The following is an 18,170-nucleotide window of genomic DNA, read 5'->3' as shown; positions in this document are numbered from 1 at the left end:
CTTCATAGAGATCGCCCTGGTAATCTCAGTTGGACCTCCGCGGGGGCTCGAGCACCTTTGGCCGGTGCCAAGCCAGCAGCGCGAAGCGCATCATACTTGTAATACTCCGTACTCCGTATAGTACGAGCACAGAGTAAAGTTGACTTTTTTGGTGGGGCTGGGTGGCTTCCGCAGTCCTGTGTGATATCAATTGACGTCCTCGGGTCCACATAACACACTTAACACGCGCCAGGCGGAGACGGGCCCAAGGGGGCCGTTTGGACTTGGCCTTGGGCTGTTGGCGGTGCCTGGACGACCAGGCTGTTGGATCCAGGAACAAGATCCAGGAACAGGACCCGTGAATGCTCGGACCAAAACGCCTCGGGCCAGTCGATGTTTGTTCTTTCAGAAGCTGGCCTCGCATACGGCCCCGAGCGCCATACAATGTCCGTACAAAGTAGTAGTAGCGCGGGTGCAAATTTCAGTGGCCTGGAATCTCCATAAGCAGCCGATTCTTTGACGTGATGCAGCACCTTGGTCGTGGAGGGACCTCGCACCTGGTTCGACGTCAACACGCCAGCCTCGACCCCCTGCCCGTTTTTGCGACCGTCGGGGTGGCACTGGCTTACAGAACACGCTCACCTTGCACTTGCAGGGACCAGCAGTGTGTTGCATCTATCGTCAAGGCATGGGACGACATACATGCAATACGGAGTGATTCTGAGGCGTATTCATAGTGTTTGGCCGCCATGCTTTCTTTTGGCGTCTTTTATCCCCCCTCCGAGCCACTCGTCTTCGTCTTGTGCATTTTGCGTCGCGACTTCCCCTTTTGCAGGTCAGCTTTGTCGCAACTGCCTCAGTTGCGCTTCTCCCCCCCTCCAGCATCCTGTGGATAGCTGCTTTCATTCATTCACTTTTCTTTCTCTTCGCCTCCAATCTTTTGTACATTTTCGTGAGTCCAGGACGGACAGACGCCGTCGCACAGACACGGTTGAAGCATTCAGCGCCACCTTCATCAGTTTACCAGGTAAGAATTGTTTGCTCCTGCGCCGGTAATGTCCCAGAGATTGCTACGTGCAGCATCAAGATTGCTGCGGTCTTGATGGCAGCCAGTAGACACACTGCCGAAGCACGCCCAAATCCCCGGGCTCACTGTCTATTGACTTTTCCTTCAGCTTCTTACTTTTTTCACTGTTGTATCGATTCATGCTGCTGGGGCTTTGACTTACAAACTCACTCTTGTTCTGACTAGTTCGTTATTCTCTTGCTCGGCACAAAATCTGAAACAAGACCCCCAGCCCTGATTTGCGACACGGAGCCAAAACTTCCACGAGAACCTCCGGCATTGCGACGAAGGTTTTAACGTCGACGAATTCCTACCAGAAAAACTCTGGGCCTTCTCTTTCTTCTTGGTTGGCTTCCGTGGCTCCCCAGAGCCTTCTCTTCTGTTTTTATTTTGCGTCTGTTTAGTCGCCTCTCATCCCGCTTATTTCTGAGGCTCTGCGAGTCTTCATTTGGCATAAGTTCCGATTTGGGGCATGCTGTCTCAGGAACTGTTCTCTTGCCACTAGGTGGTGGAATCTGAGACTGTCCGCGTCTCTCGTATGTAACCCATGACCCCATTCACCCCGAGCATCGCCCTGTGAGGCTTCTGGGCTTGATCAATGACTTTATGCAAAAGCCTCACAAATGGCACTCGTTGGACAGCAACCTGGCCTCAATGCCCTCCAAGTCTTTCATCCCAAGTGTCCAAACGAAACCGCTAATGCCAGTTTGATAGGTTGTTTACTCGACTATTGGGGCGCTCCTTGTCTTTTTTCTATTTCAGTTAGAGAGCTGAGTAGTGTTCCTAATTGGACACCCAGCACTCGTTTCACTCTTTTTCTTCTAAACTTTCGTTAACTTGAATGGTCGCATATTCATCTTCAGTTATATCTACCACTCGTTTTGATATGACATGCGACATATGTGAATTACGACAGCTTTCATTCACGTCTCTTCACTTACAGGACACAGCCGTCCCGATTTTGATGCAACACAACGACTTACGTATTTATCAACCAATCCCCGATTCAACAGTCCGGCAGCAACATAACGGAACATTTGGGATATCTTTGGCAAATTTGATCATACAGAGACGAGATATCTCTCCATTTATCACCAGTCTTTGACTTGTTTGGGAAAACCATTGCAAATAAATCACCCAGAACGTTCCAACTGATCCTGCGATAAATGGTTCGCGGCTGCTGAAAATAGTCAAATGAGTCAACCCTACAATGGAAGGGATATGGACCGGCCATACAATACACCAGGGTCTGTTAGAAGGGCCCGGGAACAAATCCAAGGCATGCTAGCGAGGGATGGGGAGGGACAGCGATATGCGCAACAGAACCCAAACCTTGTTGAGCCCTCGGCACCATTGCGACCGCCGCCGCCAGGGTACTCTCAGTCTAGGTTCGCGAAGAATAGATCGCCTCCTGGCCAGGACCAAAAGTATGGCCCGGGAATATCAAGACCAACCCAGGTGCCACAGTGGCCTCTCACCAATTCCAGTACCTCGCCGCCGACTTTTGTCGACCCAAACTCATATCGGTCTTCTTCAAAACCACAACAGATACCTCAAAGACCTCCGAGACCCAGTCCGAGCAGAATTCCCTCGATACTTGACCAGTCAAAACCACAACAACCTACCCCTGTCTTCACCTCTCGATCGGGCCTACCAGACACGTCTCAAGAAAAGAACGACAATTATAATGTTTCCTCCCCATCGGCCCCATCAGAAAGCTCTACTCGGCAGACAATATCGTCTGTGGGATCAATACCCGACTTTCCGGTACCGATTCCCGCAGCGGTGCCCAGGAAGAGTGCAAACTTGGGACCTCCACCTTCAAGCCGAAGAGGGGCATCGTCTTTTTATTCGAGTGCATCATACGTTTCTCCCATACCCGAAGAAAGCCCGCGGTCAAGATCTCATGGATCATATGCGTCAAGCGCGGCTATGCCTGAAACGTGGCCCGCTGGATCACCTGAAATAGGCAGCCCTGCCTATGGCGACGCATTCTACGAAGAATCAATAACAGAAAAGGACAGAGAATCTGGGTATGATGAGTTTGGAGATGAGAGTCAATTGGTACGGAGTGCAAGCTTGGGTAAGAAGGGTAAACCGGCATTGATTACAACAAAAGGGGCTAGCAGTTCTGGGACAAATACCGGAAAAGACCCAGCACCAGCGAGGACAGTACTGGAGAATGAAGACTATATGAGTCCGGCAACAAGTTCATCCGAAACTGTTCCTACCATTAAAAAACCACGAGCATCGTTTATCAATGCTTCGAGTAGGGAAAGTCTAGCCGCAGATGCTATTCCGCAGCCCTATAGCACTGCAAATTCATCGGATTCTAGAGAGTCTGTGCAACTTGGAGATGTCCCTCGACGGCAATCTCGCCTTTCGGCTATGAAGCGTCCGCCCAGGCTCGACATCGACGCAGTTCGAGCGGCAGAGGCTAGGGGGAGCCTCACAAGCTTGCCGGATTTGATTCGGCGCGCAACCAGGCTTGCAGCTATGATTGACAAGGGCAAACGGCCGGCAAGCAGACTTGATGCTATGGAAGGGTATCTCACTGAAAAAGGTAGCTATACCACTGAGAAAATAAGCACTTTGTCCTAGTTTTCATCCAGTCATTCTGGACGGGCGGGATGATTGTCAGATTCTAACTTTGGTATTAGAAGACCCTCACCGATCTGGATTGTCAGACATGCTGGCAGCCTTTCCACCACCTGTTCATACACCTCGAAACAATACCAGCCGCAGCTCGTGGATAAGGAGTGGCACGTGGCCAGCAGTCTCTGGACAAGATCGACGTACTCATTCACGATCCCCGAGCGGTCAAATTGAACCAAAGCCTAAACGACGATGCTGCGGTCTACCCTTGTGGCTAGTCATCCTTTTGGTCTTCTTACTTCTTATCCTCATTGTGGCAGCCATAGTCGTCCCGCTCGAATTTTTTGTTTTCAAGAACCTCGGCCACAAAGATCAGGACCTCACTCTCGGTCAATGCCAGCAGAGACTACCTTGCCTGAATGGTGGTACCAGCGTAATTTCCCAAGGCAATTGTTCATGTATCTGTACCAACGGCTTTACAGGTTCCACCTGTGGCGATGGTGGTAATGCAGGGTGTACAATGACAAATCTGGTTTCCACTGACGGACAGTCAAGCATTAACAACGTAACAATGGGCAGAGCTATTCCACGGCTGCTAGCTGATGCCAACAAGAATTTTTCTGTGCCACTGTCGGGCACCTCAATTCTGGCCAGGTTTAACTCTGGAAACTTATCATGCATTGCTCAAAACTCAATTGTCACTTTTGACGGTCGTTCTACCAGATCCGGTCAAGCTACAGATGAGGTGCAAGACATGCGGCAAAATCAGGCGAATCGTGCCCTGAATGCTGAAGAGTTTCCGGAGATATCAATTATTACTCTCGTGCCACCAACCACGACGACAACAATTACTGTGACTCCTCCTGTTACTGGCCAGAAGCCTACGACATCAGTGCCAAGTTCAGCTCCCCCAGGAAATACGGAAACAACAATACCACCAACTACCCCAGCCGGGTCGACCCTGACATCCATGTTCTCATCAAGCTCACAGTCTACTTCCAGGTCAACTGCCAGCACCACTAGCAGAGCTCCTTCAAATTTTCCAGTTACAGAGGGAGTGCTTGATTTCTCACGGATTGCAATGCTCTACATACTACAACAGAAGAGCGTGGAAAGTGCAGTGTCTGCCCAATCTACACTACAACGACTATTTAGCAAGGCCATAAGGGGCCAAACACAAGTAGGGAGTCAAGTCACGGAGCAGGAGGCGTCCAATGTTGATCTTGGGGGTGGAAATAGCATCAACCTGGTCTCACTATCTGTCAACGTTGGGAACGGACCAGTTGGGCACAGAAACGTTTAGCGTGATGCCGATGCCGCCATGTCTCAACGATTGGAACGGGATTGGTGAAGGAGTCGCATAGAAGGAGGGGAGAGGTCTCGCATAAACCTTGTCGAGACTCTTCAGCTCCGTTGATTGATTCCATATTCTCCGGATTGTACGATATAAAATGGACTTCAGCGATGGCGTTTTGATAGATGAAGAAATGCTAATACCACCGACATTGAGGAGGAATATCAAGAAATCAATGGGTTAATGATGTAATATCGTGTCGCGTCCCGGCATTGGTAGAAGTGAAATTTGATAGTGGTTTCTACTTGTTTTAGCCTACTTTGTGATTCATCGACAATTACTTTACTTGTAAAGAACATTTATGGTAAAATATATACAATATGCTCTAATACATGGGAACCACTGCTCACTGACAAGGTTCTGCGGCGTCATCAAATTCATACTCTAGTTTTTGTGGTTGCTTCTCTTGTTTACATTCTGAAGACACCGAATTTGGTATCTCCAGCCTTGACCTCGTTACGCCCACCCATGGCAGCCTGCAGGCCTAGGCCGAGGTAGCGTCGAGTATGTTGAGGGGGGATGATGCCATCGTCCTGTAGTTGATTGAGTATGTTAGCCACTAGCCAAAAAAAAAAAAAGGACAGAGGCTTGGGGTTAGACAAGAGGCCGGTTCGGTTTATGGGCCACTTACCCAGAGTCTGGCAGAGGAGAACGTGGCCTCGGTCTCGCGATCGATGCGAGCCCTGAGCTCAGGGTCGGCCTTTTGGCCAACAGTCTCCATGACGGCGGCGAGCTGCTCGCTGCCCATGACACCGACGCGGGCGTTGGGCCACATCCAGAGGAACCGGGGACTGTAGGCGCGCCCGCACATGCCGTAGTTGCCGGCGCCGTAGGAGCCGCCGACGACGACGGTGAACTTGGGCACGTCGGCGCAGGCGACGGCCGTGACGAGCTTGGCGCCGTGCTTGGCGATTCCGTCTCGCTCCGAGGCGGTGCCGACCATGAAGCCGGATATGTTTTGCAGAAAGACGAGGGGGATGCCGCGCTGGGCGCAGAGCTCGATGAAGTGGGCGCCCTTGACGGCGGACGAGGCGAAGAGGATGCCGTCGTTGGCGACAATGCCGACCTTGTGGCCGTAGATGGAGGCGAAGCCGGTGACGAGGGTGGTGCCAAAGTCGCGCTTGAACTCGGAGAATTCGGAGCCGTCGACGACACGGGCAATGACCTCACGGATGGGGATGGGCTTGCGGAGATTGGTGGTTGCGATGCCCATGAGCTCCTCTGGGTCGTAGAGGGGCTCTGAGAAGGTGGTGGCAGGAGGTTGCGTGGTGGCGGATCTGGCAGGCCAGTTGAGGTTGCTGATGGATCGTCGGGCGAGGGTGATGGCGTGGGCGTCGTCGACGGCCAGGTAGTCGGTCACGCCGGACACCGAGGAGTGCATCTTGCCGCCGCCGAGTTCCTCGGCGCTCACGACCTCGCCGGTGGCGGCTTTGACGAGGGGAGGGCCGGCAAGGAAGATGTGGCCCTGTTCGCCGACAATGATGGACTCGTCGGACATAGCGGGGACGTAGGCGCCTCCCGCGGTGCAAGGGCCCATGACGACGGCAATCTGGGGGATTCCCTGCGACGACATGCGTGCTTGGTTGTAGAAGATGCGGCCAAAGTGCTCGCGGTCGGGGAAGACGTCGGACTGGTGCGGGAGGTTGGCACCGCCAGAGTCGACCAGGTAGATGCAGCTATTCACACGTTTAGCTGCGGGTACGTTTGAGAAGATGGAGAGAGCAGATTGGGCCACGGCCTCGATCACTTACGGCAGCTTGTTCTCCTGCGCAACAGCCTGGGCACGGAGATGCTTTTTGACGGTAATGGGATAGTAAGTGCCGCCCTTGACTGTGCTGTCGTTTGCAACAATGACGCAGGTGACGCCCTCGACGACGCCGACGCCGGTAATGATGCCGCCGGCGGGAACCTCGGCCTCGGGGTACAGCTCGTAGCCGGCCATGGGGGACAGTTCCAAAAACGTCGTCCCGGGGTCAATCAGCGACGTGATGCGGTCCCTCGGCAGCATCTTCTTGCGAGCAATGTGCTTTTCGCGGGCCTTTTCAGGACCCCCGCGCTGGATCTTGCGCGTGAGCTCGGCCATTCTGGCCGTGACTTCAGACATGTGCTTCTCATTTTCCTTGTACTCCTCCGACGAGGGGTCGACATTGGTTTGGAGGCGCGATATGGCGGCTGCTTGGTGAGGGGGCGTGAGGTTCGCGATGGCGCGGGACTGGATGTGATGCTGTTTGGGATGATGGGCGCGGAGGCGGGCCAGCCGCAGGGCCTGTTGTGATGACCGGCAGAGAGACATTGTGGAATTGGCGTCTCTGCAGGTGTAATTGAGCAACTCTTGTTGGCGCTGGGCAAGAAGGCAGGCTTCTGGGAAGAAGGGGGAGAAAAGAAGACGACGAAGGAGGAAAAGAAGAAGGGATATGAAAGGCCGAGACAAGGCGTAGCATTCGAGAGCAAGCTTGTCCGCAAAGCCGACAAACTGACGTCGTGGGCAGAAGGAGCCAAAATCTGGGGTTGGCGGCCCGCAGCAAGCCGAAGTAAGCCGCAGATCTTTGGCTGTGAGCCTTGGATGGCCGCATCCATCCAGATCCTCGGCTTTACTTTAAACTTGGACTTCTTTTCTGGACTCGAGCCAGTGCCTCACTTTTTTTCCTGTCTGCTGCTTGCCTGGGAATTGACCTGGGACACTCGACTTTTCTCCTCCACCCTTTCATTTCAACGCCTTTACAAAATCACATATAACATGGCAGCGAGCTTTAGATCGCTCACCAGAGCAGTCTCGCGACCCGCCACCCGGCGACTACAGCCCTCGCCCGCATCAATCGCTCTTCCTGGCGTCCAGAAAAGACTACACTCGTCCAAGCACCCCAAGGGCTTTGAGGCGCCCACGACCGAGGAGCTAGACGAGCTGCGCGAGCGTGTGCACGAGTTCACGCGCCGCGAAATCACGGAAGAGGTCGCCGCGCACACAGACAAGAGCAATGCTTTCCCCAACGAGATGTGGCCGAAGCTCGGCGAGGCCGGGTTCCTGGGCATCACGGCCGACGAGGACGTTGGCGGGCTGGGCATGGGCTACCAGGCTCACGCCGTCGTCATGGAGGAAATGTCCCGCGCGTCAGGGTCCATTGGGCTGAGCTACGCGGCGCATTCGCAGCTCTGCGTGAACCAGCTGCAGCTCAACGGCAGCCCGGAGCAGAAGAAGAAGTACCTCCCCGGCCTGATTGCCGGCACCAAGATTGGCGCGCTGGCCATGTCCGAGTCCGGCTCCGGCAGCGACGTCGTGAGCATGCGCACGTCGGCCAAGAAGGTCGACGGCGGCTATCTCCTCAACGGCTCCAAGATGTGGATAACCAACGGGCCCGACGCCGACTTGATCGTCGTCTACGCCAAAACGGAGCCCGACAAGGGGTCCAAGGGCATCACGGCCTTCCTGGTCGAGACCAAGGCGGACGGGTTCAGCTGCGCCCGGAAGCTGGACAAGATGGGCATGCGCGGCAGCAACACGGGCGAGCTCATGTTCGACAACGTCTTCGTCCCCGAGGACAACGTCGTGGGCAGCGTCAACGGCGGCGTGCGCGTCCTCATGGAGGGCCTCGACCTGGAGCGCCTGGTCCTCTCGGCCGGGCCCCTGGGCATCATGCAGGCCGCGCTCGACGTTGCCCTGCCCTTCTCCCACCAGCGCAAGCAGTTTGGTTCCCCGATTGCTCACAACCAGCTGGTCCAGGGCAAGCTCGCCGACATGTACACCAAGCTGCAGGCGTCGCGGGCCTATACTTACGCCACGGCCAGGCAGGTTGATGAGCAGGGCGTTATCCGCACCCAGGACTGTGCTGGCGCCATTTTGTACGCGGCTGAGCGTGCGACCGAGTGCGCACTTGACTGCATCCAGTTGCTGGGTGGTATGGGCTATGTTGAGGAGATGCCTGCCTCGAGATTGCTGAGAGAGTAAGCTTGACCTTTTTTTGTTTTCCCATCTAGTGGCTTGTTGCCACACTTGACAAGACTTGTAAACCTCTGAAAATGGGGGTGCGAGGTTGAATTACTTGTGACTAACGCATTTTGATTGATAGTGCGAAATTGTACGAGATTGGTGCTGGAACTTCTGAAATTAGACGGATGGTCATTGGACGTGCTTTCAACAAGGAGTATGCCAATGCGTAAATGTATCGCAGAAGCTTGCATTGGATTGGACAAGAGGTTGACTGTTACTATGACAGTCGCTTGGATATGTTGGAAACGCGCATCACGACAGCTGAATACCGCCTGGATAGGGCACTACGTTGCTGTTGCCAGGGACGGGCAGATGGCTCCGTGTACTCTATTTTGAGTTCCATGCATTAGATCCGTGGGCAGATAGAAAGCGGCCAGGATCACGATGATCATGCATCATCCACTGTGCTGCAGCGAGGCGGTCGCAAATTGTACATACAATGTCCCATGTAAATAGTGCCGCAACGTATCAAAACAGCATTGGTAAAGGGGGAAGAAAAAACAAATTCATGCAGCCAATAATCCAGTGCAAAGCAGATGGAGAAAATTTTCCGTTCCATATTTCTCACGAGACATGTGTGTGGAACCCGTGGAAAGGGGATGGAATATGGTGCAATCGCTAGGTCGACAGGAGTGTGAAAAGAGGAAATACACCAACAAACGCAAGTCACGATAGTTCAAGGACAGGTGGTTTCTAGCTGGCGGTGACAAGGGCACTGTTGCCGGGTGTGCTGGGTCCGCTTGCGGGGGTTTGCTCCAGGCACCAATTTTAAATATTAGGCTAAAATTCATGATTCAGTTCGTCTTCTGTACTCCGTGGTAGCAACCAAGAAAAGGGAGTGAAATTTGGCCGGCAGACTGATGAAATCAGGACGATTTCGTTCCAATTGGACTCATCAACAAATTGATATGGCGAACAAAAGTGTCGATTTACTCCAAATCTACAGTACCTGGTCGAGCCAAGAGTCAGTAGTTCGCTCTTGGGCGTGCGGACCGGCTCCGCGGTGTGCCAGCAGCATTGTGAGATTCGGGGAGTTCGGTCCGAACATTGAATCTAGAGCTTAGTACAGAGTACGGAGTACCTTGTCTCCATCAGTAAGGTTTTGTGAGGGTGTCCTGTTCGCAAACGGACACACCTGTCGCTCTTCACGCCCACTCCGCGATGCCCTACTGTCCTGTCAAAAAGCCCGTGTGCATGATATACAGATCAACTGGCGAGCGGGGGACCTGGGATTGAGACGGAAGGAGAGTCCTCGCAATGCCCTGATCAACGGAGTGTTATCTCGTTTGATGGGCAGAGGGTAGGCGTATCCAAAGTGGTATGCTGACAGAGATTGTTGAGCAAGTACTCAGCACTCGGTAATACGACAATGTACGATGAAAATTGTGGTGTTCCGCGTGACCACCAGCCCTTGTCTTCTGTGCTCGGTTGCTCCCCCGTCCTCTTCCTTGCCAAAACATAGTAACGGCATTTATTAGTAGATGATTGTTTTGGGTTGTGCTTGGAATTTTCGAGCCTTTGCTTGGCTGAGCTAGCAAGGAAAAAGCAACCAGGTGCGAGAGTAGCTTCTTGCCCGCACATGCAAGACAGGCTGCTGGTGTCGTTCCATTTTTTGTACGGGTTCCCCAAGAGATACAAAGCAGCGAGTAGCGAAGCACGATTGGAGTTTGAAAAAGGAATCAGGAGCGTTGCTTTCTTTCTTTCGCAATATTTCCTGATATATAAGAAAATAATACTGAATAGAAAAGAAACAGATGAAGGACATGCGAAACCGTCGCAGACATGTTTGCCCTGCTCTGTGGTCGGTCCTGCTGCCTTAGAGCCTTCTCACTATTTGTCTACTTATGTATACGGAGTAGTCTTACCCCGCCGCCACTTGCCGTCGAAGTCATTTCCAAACCTTGAAGTTCAATGCTCACTTCGTATCGTATTTCGCGGCCAGAATTGGCCGTGAGCTTTGCCTCCATCCTTGGCTGTGCAGGTGTTGCCGGTTGTTTCTGTCTTTGTTTGTCTGTCCCTGCGAACTTGGACATTACCTGCATCAATGGAACCTTGGAGCGCGCTTCTTTCTGCCGTGTGCAGCTTTCTTGCAGGTTTCACACCACTTGGCTCTCCAAGACAGACATGGGTCAAGTGTCTAGCCCCAGAAAAATGGCTTCCGGGGCTTGCTCCAGACGGTCCGGCAGGGCTGTGCAAGAGCTCTAGAACTTCAATGTTGGAGCACTTTGGAGCTCGACTAGTACTACACGAGCGCTGCAGCGAGCAATCGGTACAAGGCGGCCCCTGTAGATGCAGGTCGACCCGTGTTCCGGAGTCTCCAGGATGCATCGACCATCTTCAATGCTCCGCAGAGTCCTGCGAGCCTCTTTGCTGGTTTGCTTGCCACTGCCTCTGCATGATGTCCGCGGTCGCCGCTGCCCTGACCATCGGCTGAGGGTTTTTACCGTGCAGTGACATTCCTGGCTTGTCCATTGGGCAGCGATAGAAGCGATGGGCATCATCAACAGACAGATCGGCCATTCACACATGTAGCCTCTGGTGGGATCTCCTGGCTTGGACCTTGGCTTTCTCAAGTGGTGCTGGGACATCGTCTCCAAGTCCAGCGGCGACATGGAGCTTGATTCAATGTTCCCAATTTAGTGCCCACAGCCTCCCCCCCTGCCCCGTTGTCCCCGCTGCCGGCCCTAGTGCAAAGGGGAGGGGGGTGCCCGCTACTGGAGCTTGAGGGGTGCGCATCAACATTGAACGACCATCAATTCTCGCCACCTAGGGCAGAGGTGGATGAAATATAAACCACAAACTCAATCGCCCGCTCGCTGCGCTGCTCTGCTCTTCTCTGCTCACCTTTGTCTCCATCCTTATCACTCTCTTGCTCTCGCTGGACCATCAATTGCAGCGAAATCAAGTTGTGTAGAAAGGTCTTACATGAGCCTCGACGCCACCGCTTTCGGACAAGTCTTCGATCCACGTACACGGCACCAAAAATTGGTTTCTCACGTTGTGAGAAATAGGAAACACTTTTTTCCTCCAAATACTCTTTTCTCGGATTTCTCTTCACATCAACTCACGCATCATCACAGCAATGGCTTCCAGGCAGACCATCTTCGCTCCCATGCTGCGGCACGCTACGCGAAGTGTTGTCCCTGCCACCTTGCGGCCGTCGTTCGCCGCCGCTCGCAATCTGCACAACATCCCACCTCGAAGCAACAAGCCTGGCAGTTACTCTCGCACCGATTCTGACATTGAAGTCGAGCATCCCGAAGAGCATGAACTGCCTTCCAGCAAGCCAGTCCTGGGTACTGGTGGACAGTTCGTGAAGCCTACTCTCCCCAGCTTCTCTCTTGATGGCCGTGTTGGTGTTGTCACTGGAGGTGCTCGTGGTTTGGGCTTGGTTATGGCTCAGGGCATGGTTTTTTCCGGTGCTGATGTTGCCCTTGTTGACATGAACAGTAGGCCACATTCTTCCCTATAGACTGTTGCCTTGTTCAGGTTGCTCAACTAACCTGATTTATAGAGGAAGAAGCTCAGAAGCAGACCCAATTGCTCATGGATGCCTTCCACCGTGAGAACCCCAACGCTCAGCGGTAAGATCTCCGATTCCTTATACACGTATTCAAAGAACATGAGAATATGTTTGTTCTAACTGTTGTTCTTTCAAGAATCCCCACCGTCACCGCCCACTTTGCCGACGTCTCCGACCCTGAATCCGTCGAAAGTTGCATTGCTGAGGTTATCGAGCAGCACGGCAAAATTGACCACCTCGTCACATCAGCCGGCTTTACTGAAAATTTCGAAGCCGTGAACTACCCCATCGACCGTATGCGTAAGCTATGGGCCGTCAATGTCGACGGAACATACCTTTTTGCCACTTCTGTTGCCCGTCATCTCATGGCGCGCAAAGCGCCGGGTAGCATGGTCATGATTGGTAGCATGTCTGGTGCCATTGTCAACGTTCCCCAGCCTCAGGCGTAAGTGATTCCTTGGCGATCCTGTGTTACTCACATTATTCCGAATCCCCTGGTCGACATGATGCCGATCGCGAGCGGGGTGCAGGGGGTGTGGATTTCGATCTTTTATGGAGTACATGTGCTGGAGAAGAGGCCAATTGCTGACGGTACGCTGCTATTAGTCCCTACAACGCTGCCAAAGCTGGTGTGCGCCATCTGGCAGCTTCTCTAGCCGTCGAATGGGCTCATGCTGGAATCCGCGTCAACTGTATCTCCCCTGGATACATGCTGACTGCACTGTGAGTGATGAAGCACAAACGAGCAAGCTCAGTTGCCGAAATACTGACATTCCGCCCTTACAGCACTGAAAAGATTCTCGACGAGAACCCCGATCTCAAGCAGAAGTGGACCTCACTTATCCCCCAAGGCAAGATGGGTCAACCTCAAGACCTCATGGGTCCTGTGTCCTTCCTGCTCTCCGATGCCAGTAGTTACGTCACTGGTGCCGACATTCGCGTCGATGGCGGATACACCGTGACCTAGGCGGAGATGCTTACTGCAACAGAAATAAAACAAATGAAAAGTCTTGACCGGGGAATGACATTTACAAGCGAGTCTGGGACGGGCAAAGGAAGCATCAGTCATTATATGAAATAACCTAAATGGGCTCGGTTTTCCTTGTCTGTATCAGGCGTTGGGGAGTTTCATGACGGGTACTACTGTCCTTTTTTTTTCCATCAGGCTAGTAATAATGATAATTGCATGTCTGCAACACAGTCTTTGAACAGCATATGTGTCCGGTAACGATGTGCCTGGTCAAAGTCAACCAGGCTATCATCACCTACCAAGTATTTTGAAGATCAAGGACTTGGCGACGTATTAGGAGCACCGGCATTGCACGAACCCTTGCACTATTAGTTATACTGCCTGCTGAGTGTAGGCTGTCCACCGTTCGCCCAACGTGAGAGATTTGCAGGATTGATAGGAGGTTATAATGCTTGAAGTCCCTCCAAGATGCCGGAATTGCAAGCGGACCTAGTTCACCGAGTAGTTGGCTACGTCATCGACCACAAGGGGTATCCGCCTCCCTACCCGAGTAGGTAGATAGATAAGAGGTCGAAAGTAATCGACTGATTCGAATCAGTGTCAGCCTACAGGCACGCGTCTGTCGAAAATTGAGCCTTGGCGAATATCAAAGTTGTGCTTTTTGGCAAAGGACGAGGGCATTGCGACCTCAATAAGGGGAGGTTTTGGTATCCCCTTAATCATGCTGTATGGTTGGTATAGACTGAGAGCTTTCAGTGTTGCCTCGCCTTTCCAAGTCTAGTCTGATTCATCACGAAGATGATACGATTGACAGCCGGCTAGATAGGACCTGGTGCGTGTCGACATATCTCGGTCTCCTTCCTCCCCAATGCCAATCTTGGCGTCTTCTCGCACAGATGATGCACTCCACGTGCCGAATTTCTTCGCCTTTGCGAACAGCAAGGCTAGTCAACACGGCGTAAGCCAGAACCATCAAGCTAGAGGCTGCCGTCCAGACGTCTGGAGGAAAGGGTCAGTTGACAACAAGACACCCCCTCTTACATCGACTCTTGGACTGGCGCCACAGAGTTGTATTGTCGGAAACTGATGGAGATAAAAGCGCGCCGTGCAGCCTCACATGCAATAACTTGGGCTGTTGGTGCGACCGTCACTCTGGCTTATTGATGCTGGGGCGCAGGTTCGAGACTTTCAGCCGTTTTCCTGTGCAGCTCACTGCATGACACCATGTCTAGCCCTCGTGTCAATATTAGACATGCTGATGGTCAGGTATAATTCTAGATGTGAACTCCGCAGTAGGTTGATATGCCTGGCATATGTAGTTGTATCGTTGCTGTACAGCGTCTGAGTAATTCGTCTTGGAGCGGCTGAGAATAAGAAATTTGGAACTAATGTTTCTTGTTTCTGTAAAACGCTACCGCGTGAGGCGGGACAAGATTTTCTCGCCAAGAAACTCCGAAAAGCTGTACTATCATAGGCTGTAATTCCAGGTTTGCGTAGTATGGCATCGTAGCTCATTTCGTGCAGCTCTAAGGAGCTGTGAGTAAATATTGTGCAGGAGTTGCAGACAATATGTCCCGTCAGCTTGCGCATACCCTAGGCAGTTAGTTGTCTTGACATGCTGTGTTTGACACCGTTCAAGCCTCGTCCGAACTTCAGAGTACAGATAGAACCGATTCTTCGGATTCAGCTTTCACCCAACATGCCTCTATTATGCTTTAATGCATCGACGCTATAATATGCTTGTGGTGCGTGTGCCCCCAGAGAGCATGCCGACAGAAGACGAGCCGAATCATGTAGGCAAGCGTCCAAAGGAAAGTGCATACGTATTGGGCACAGCTCGTGTGCTCGAGGAGTCCCGTGACGCCGATATTTGCAATAGCAGAGATGGTAAGGCTTGACAAGTCAGTATTGTTTCGAGAGAAAAGGGTCGTTTCTAATGGAAGCTCAGGCTGGTCTCCTCTAATTCCATGCGAGCAGCCTGATGCATCCCACCGGGGCGGAATATGACTTGATATCTTTGCATCGGTGTGCCTTGCATTAGCCTCTGGCAGTCATGTCTCGATCGTGTCGGAGTCGCGACCGGCCGCACTGGAACCGATCGAGCCGGGGAGCTAGCGCTTTGCTATCCAAGGTGCATGCTCATTGAAATACAACAGCTGGTGCGCATCGAAATCGTACATCAGGATTCCTTTTTTGATTTAATGCCACACGTACCAGGGTAGGCGAGGTACAACTCGCCGAATCATCAGACGTTGCTTTCCAAGTTGGGAAAGAGCCACCGAGTCCCTGGATCGAGCCCAGTTGCGGAAAGCAGCAGATCCATGTCGGCTCAATGACGGATGATGAATGGGATACTAGCTAAAACTTCACAAATACGTAATTCTTGGCCTTGTCACGATGGCATTGTGCTCCGTGCCAAAGTGTCTCTCAATTTCCTTCATCCAAGCGCTTATTTTGCTGGCCGGGAGTACTGGCCTGTGCTTATCTGGTCGCACTCGCCGAGTCCTTGGCCTTGCCCTCACAACCTTCCTCAGCTCAACAACAAATATAACCCGGCCGCAGCGCAAGAGGAAGAGATATTTGTATGTATGTACTCCGTAGGTGTGCCGCTGCCCGTGGGTTCCTACATCGCTACTTCGTTCCATTGATGCCGAAGGAATGTAGAAGAAACCAGCAGTGCGATGAAAAGATGAAATACATATGGCAGCGTCACACAACTGACCACATCCAATTTTACGCAGATGGAGGAGACCAGGTGACAGGTCATTTTCGAGGGCCCGAGATTGCCATGACATCGACAGAGCTTGGGCGGATAGTGTGACTGCCAGATGTTTTGTTTGGCTGTACCAGCTGGGCGGGAACAAACAAGCTCAAGGGTCCCATGGCTCCCTCGAGCCCAGTTTGGAAATTCATGCGCCATCAGTAGCACAAGACAAGTACTCCGTACTAGTACTTGTTATCCCCCCATGTCTTGGGGACGAATCCTCATCGTGGAAGCTTCTTCGAGAAAATATTTGGCCTTGGATATTGTCTTACTGGCATGGAAGCTACTATTGTCGAGGGTCCAAAAGGTCTGGAGAGCAAATACCACCACCACCATTTGCGGCAGTCTGGTGGCCAAGGAGGAATGCGGTGTAATCAGTCTGGGTTGGCACGCTGAAGCTGCCCTCCGAAGCCGTCAGAAACAAAGAGTCAACCAAACGACTACCCAGAGAGCAGCACGCCACGTCGATGGACCCGCCAGATTCTTGACCAAGGAAATACAGTCTATATTGGCCTTGAGCAGAAAATAACTGTACAATTGTGCCGCGAACGACCGCATGAGGCAGCATGTTGCGAGTGTTTTATTAGCTCCAGTCTTGAGTTCATGTTGGGCCATTCTAAGAGAACCAATGGATAATTCTCTTCACAGAACTCCGTAGCATCACGGAACCATGATATTAAGCTCACAGCTATTGCAATTACAACGCAATCCGGGGACAGCGGTTGAACCACCGATCCAACTACCAACAGCGACATGCCAGTTCTGACAACAATATGAATTACAGCCAGAGACATATTGTAGAATCATATTTGCCTCAATTCATGTCCCGGATTCGGAAGGGTCAGGGTCTTGGGTACCCCCAGGCGGGAGACGCAGAAAAGCGGAGCGCGGAGTACTCCTCCGTAAACAGGCCCTCGAAGTCGGCGTCGGCCTAGGCTTGGGAGCAATGCAACCACTGCACAGCCCAGTTCGATGCCCAGCGCTTAATTAATAAGAGCCAAGGACGGGGCCAAGATGAAAGCTCATCTGCATCGAGCTGTGCGGAGCGCACACCGACTTCAGAATTGGAGCTCGGCCCCTGGAGCCTTCGTCACGCGGCCAACGCCACGGTCCTGGTGACCTCTCGCTAACCCTCGGGATATGTTGGATATCGGCAAATGATGTGCGGCGAGGCAAGGAATATTGGGATCGCTGGCTCCAATGCTTCCTTCAGGGAGTAGTATTTGATCACTTCTCAGATGCTGGGGCAAGGACTGAGACGTTGTTGCAGTTTGGTCCTCCCCATCTCGAAAGGCACTCCAGACATTGCGATTGTACATTAATGTGTTTCTGAATACTACCTAGGTGTACAAAAGGCTCTCCCTCGATTTGACGCGCCGCCTGGATGTCACAAGATATCCATCCCTGCTTGACGAGCACAATCAGACAAACAAATAGCATTGAAAGATTGCGAAATGCTATGGGCACGCCTTTGTCACGTTTTGAGCAGCATTTGACAAATGCCGTTTGCTACTGGCCATGATTACCATGCACGCCCAGCCACTGGGAGCCGGCAGCCATGTCTCGTTCACCTGGCTGAGGCTCTGCCCTGTTCTTGGCCTTTGATACTGAAATAGAGCTTTGGGCCATCGATGACGGCGGCGGCAAGGATACTGGTTAGTACCATGATTGTGGAGGGCAGGGTCCCGTGCCTCTTTCATGTCAACCCCTGCTTTCCAATGCTCTTGGCCCCACGGACAAGAAAGATGGTTATTTACGGAGGAGTCAAGGCTGCGGAGGACTACTGCTAGTACGGAGTTGATTCAGTCCAGACCAGCGCAACAGGACTGGTTGGTGGCTGGCAAAGACTGGATATTGCTACGCTGTAAAGTACTAACGAACGAGCAATAGTGACTAGGTAGCTTGGAGATGTGTTTAGTGAAGCGGCAGTTCTG

General features: G+C 52.5%; 4 protein-coding genes across 4 annotated transcripts; 3 read left to right on the top strand and 1 right to left on the bottom strand.

The window, feature by feature from the left end:
- Positions 1-2,239: 2,239 nt before the first annotated feature.
- Positions 2,240-4,943, top strand: MAA_07405 (uncharacterized protein; the record flags this gene model as incomplete). Its single annotated transcript, XM_007825403.1, has 2 exons — positions 2,240-3,608; positions 3,706-4,943. The coding sequence occupies 2 exons, from the start codon at positions 2,240-2,242 to the stop codon at positions 4,941-4,943; spliced, it is 2,607 nt and encodes an 868-aa protein (XP_007823594.1).
- A 461-nt stretch (positions 4,944-5,404) lies between these two features.
- On the bottom strand, positions 5,405-7,287 carry MAA_07406 (methylcrotonoyl-CoA carboxylase beta chain; the record flags this gene model as incomplete). Its single annotated transcript, XM_007825404.1, has 3 exons — positions 5,405-5,527; positions 5,626-6,670; positions 6,746-7,287. The coding sequence occupies 3 exons, from the start codon at positions 7,285-7,287 to the stop codon at positions 5,405-5,407; spliced, it is 1,710 nt and encodes a 569-aa protein (XP_007823595.1).
- A 444-nt stretch (positions 7,288-7,731) lies between these two features.
- MAA_07407 (Acyl-CoA dehydrogenase/oxidase) lies at positions 7,732-8,937 on the top strand (the record flags this gene model as incomplete). Its single annotated transcript, XM_007825405.1, has 1 exon — positions 7,732-8,937. One exon carries the CDS (start codon positions 7,732-7,734, stop codon positions 8,935-8,937), a length of 1,206 nt encoding a protein of 401 aa, XP_007823596.1.
- A 3,124-nt stretch (positions 8,938-12,061) lies between these two features.
- Positions 12,062-13,469, top strand: MAA_07408 (uncharacterized protein; the record flags this gene model as incomplete). Its single annotated transcript, XM_007825406.1, has 5 exons — positions 12,062-12,428; positions 12,494-12,563; positions 12,639-12,947; positions 13,109-13,225; positions 13,289-13,469. 5 exons carry the CDS (start codon positions 12,062-12,064, stop codon positions 13,467-13,469), a joined length of 1,044 nt encoding a protein of 347 aa, XP_007823597.1.
- Between the last annotated feature and the right edge of the window lie 4,701 nt (positions 13,470-18,170).

The sequence above is a fragment of the Metarhizium robertsii genome (genome assembly GCF_000187425.2).
Source record: "Metarhizium robertsii ARSEF 23 chromosome Unknown MAA_Scf_3, whole genome shotgun sequence".
Classification (NCBI taxonomy): domain Eukaryota; kingdom Fungi; phylum Ascomycota; class Sordariomycetes; order Hypocreales; family Clavicipitaceae; genus Metarhizium; species Metarhizium robertsii.
Note: the sequence above shows the minus strand (reverse complement) of the source record. Positions and strands in the feature narration are given on the sequence as shown.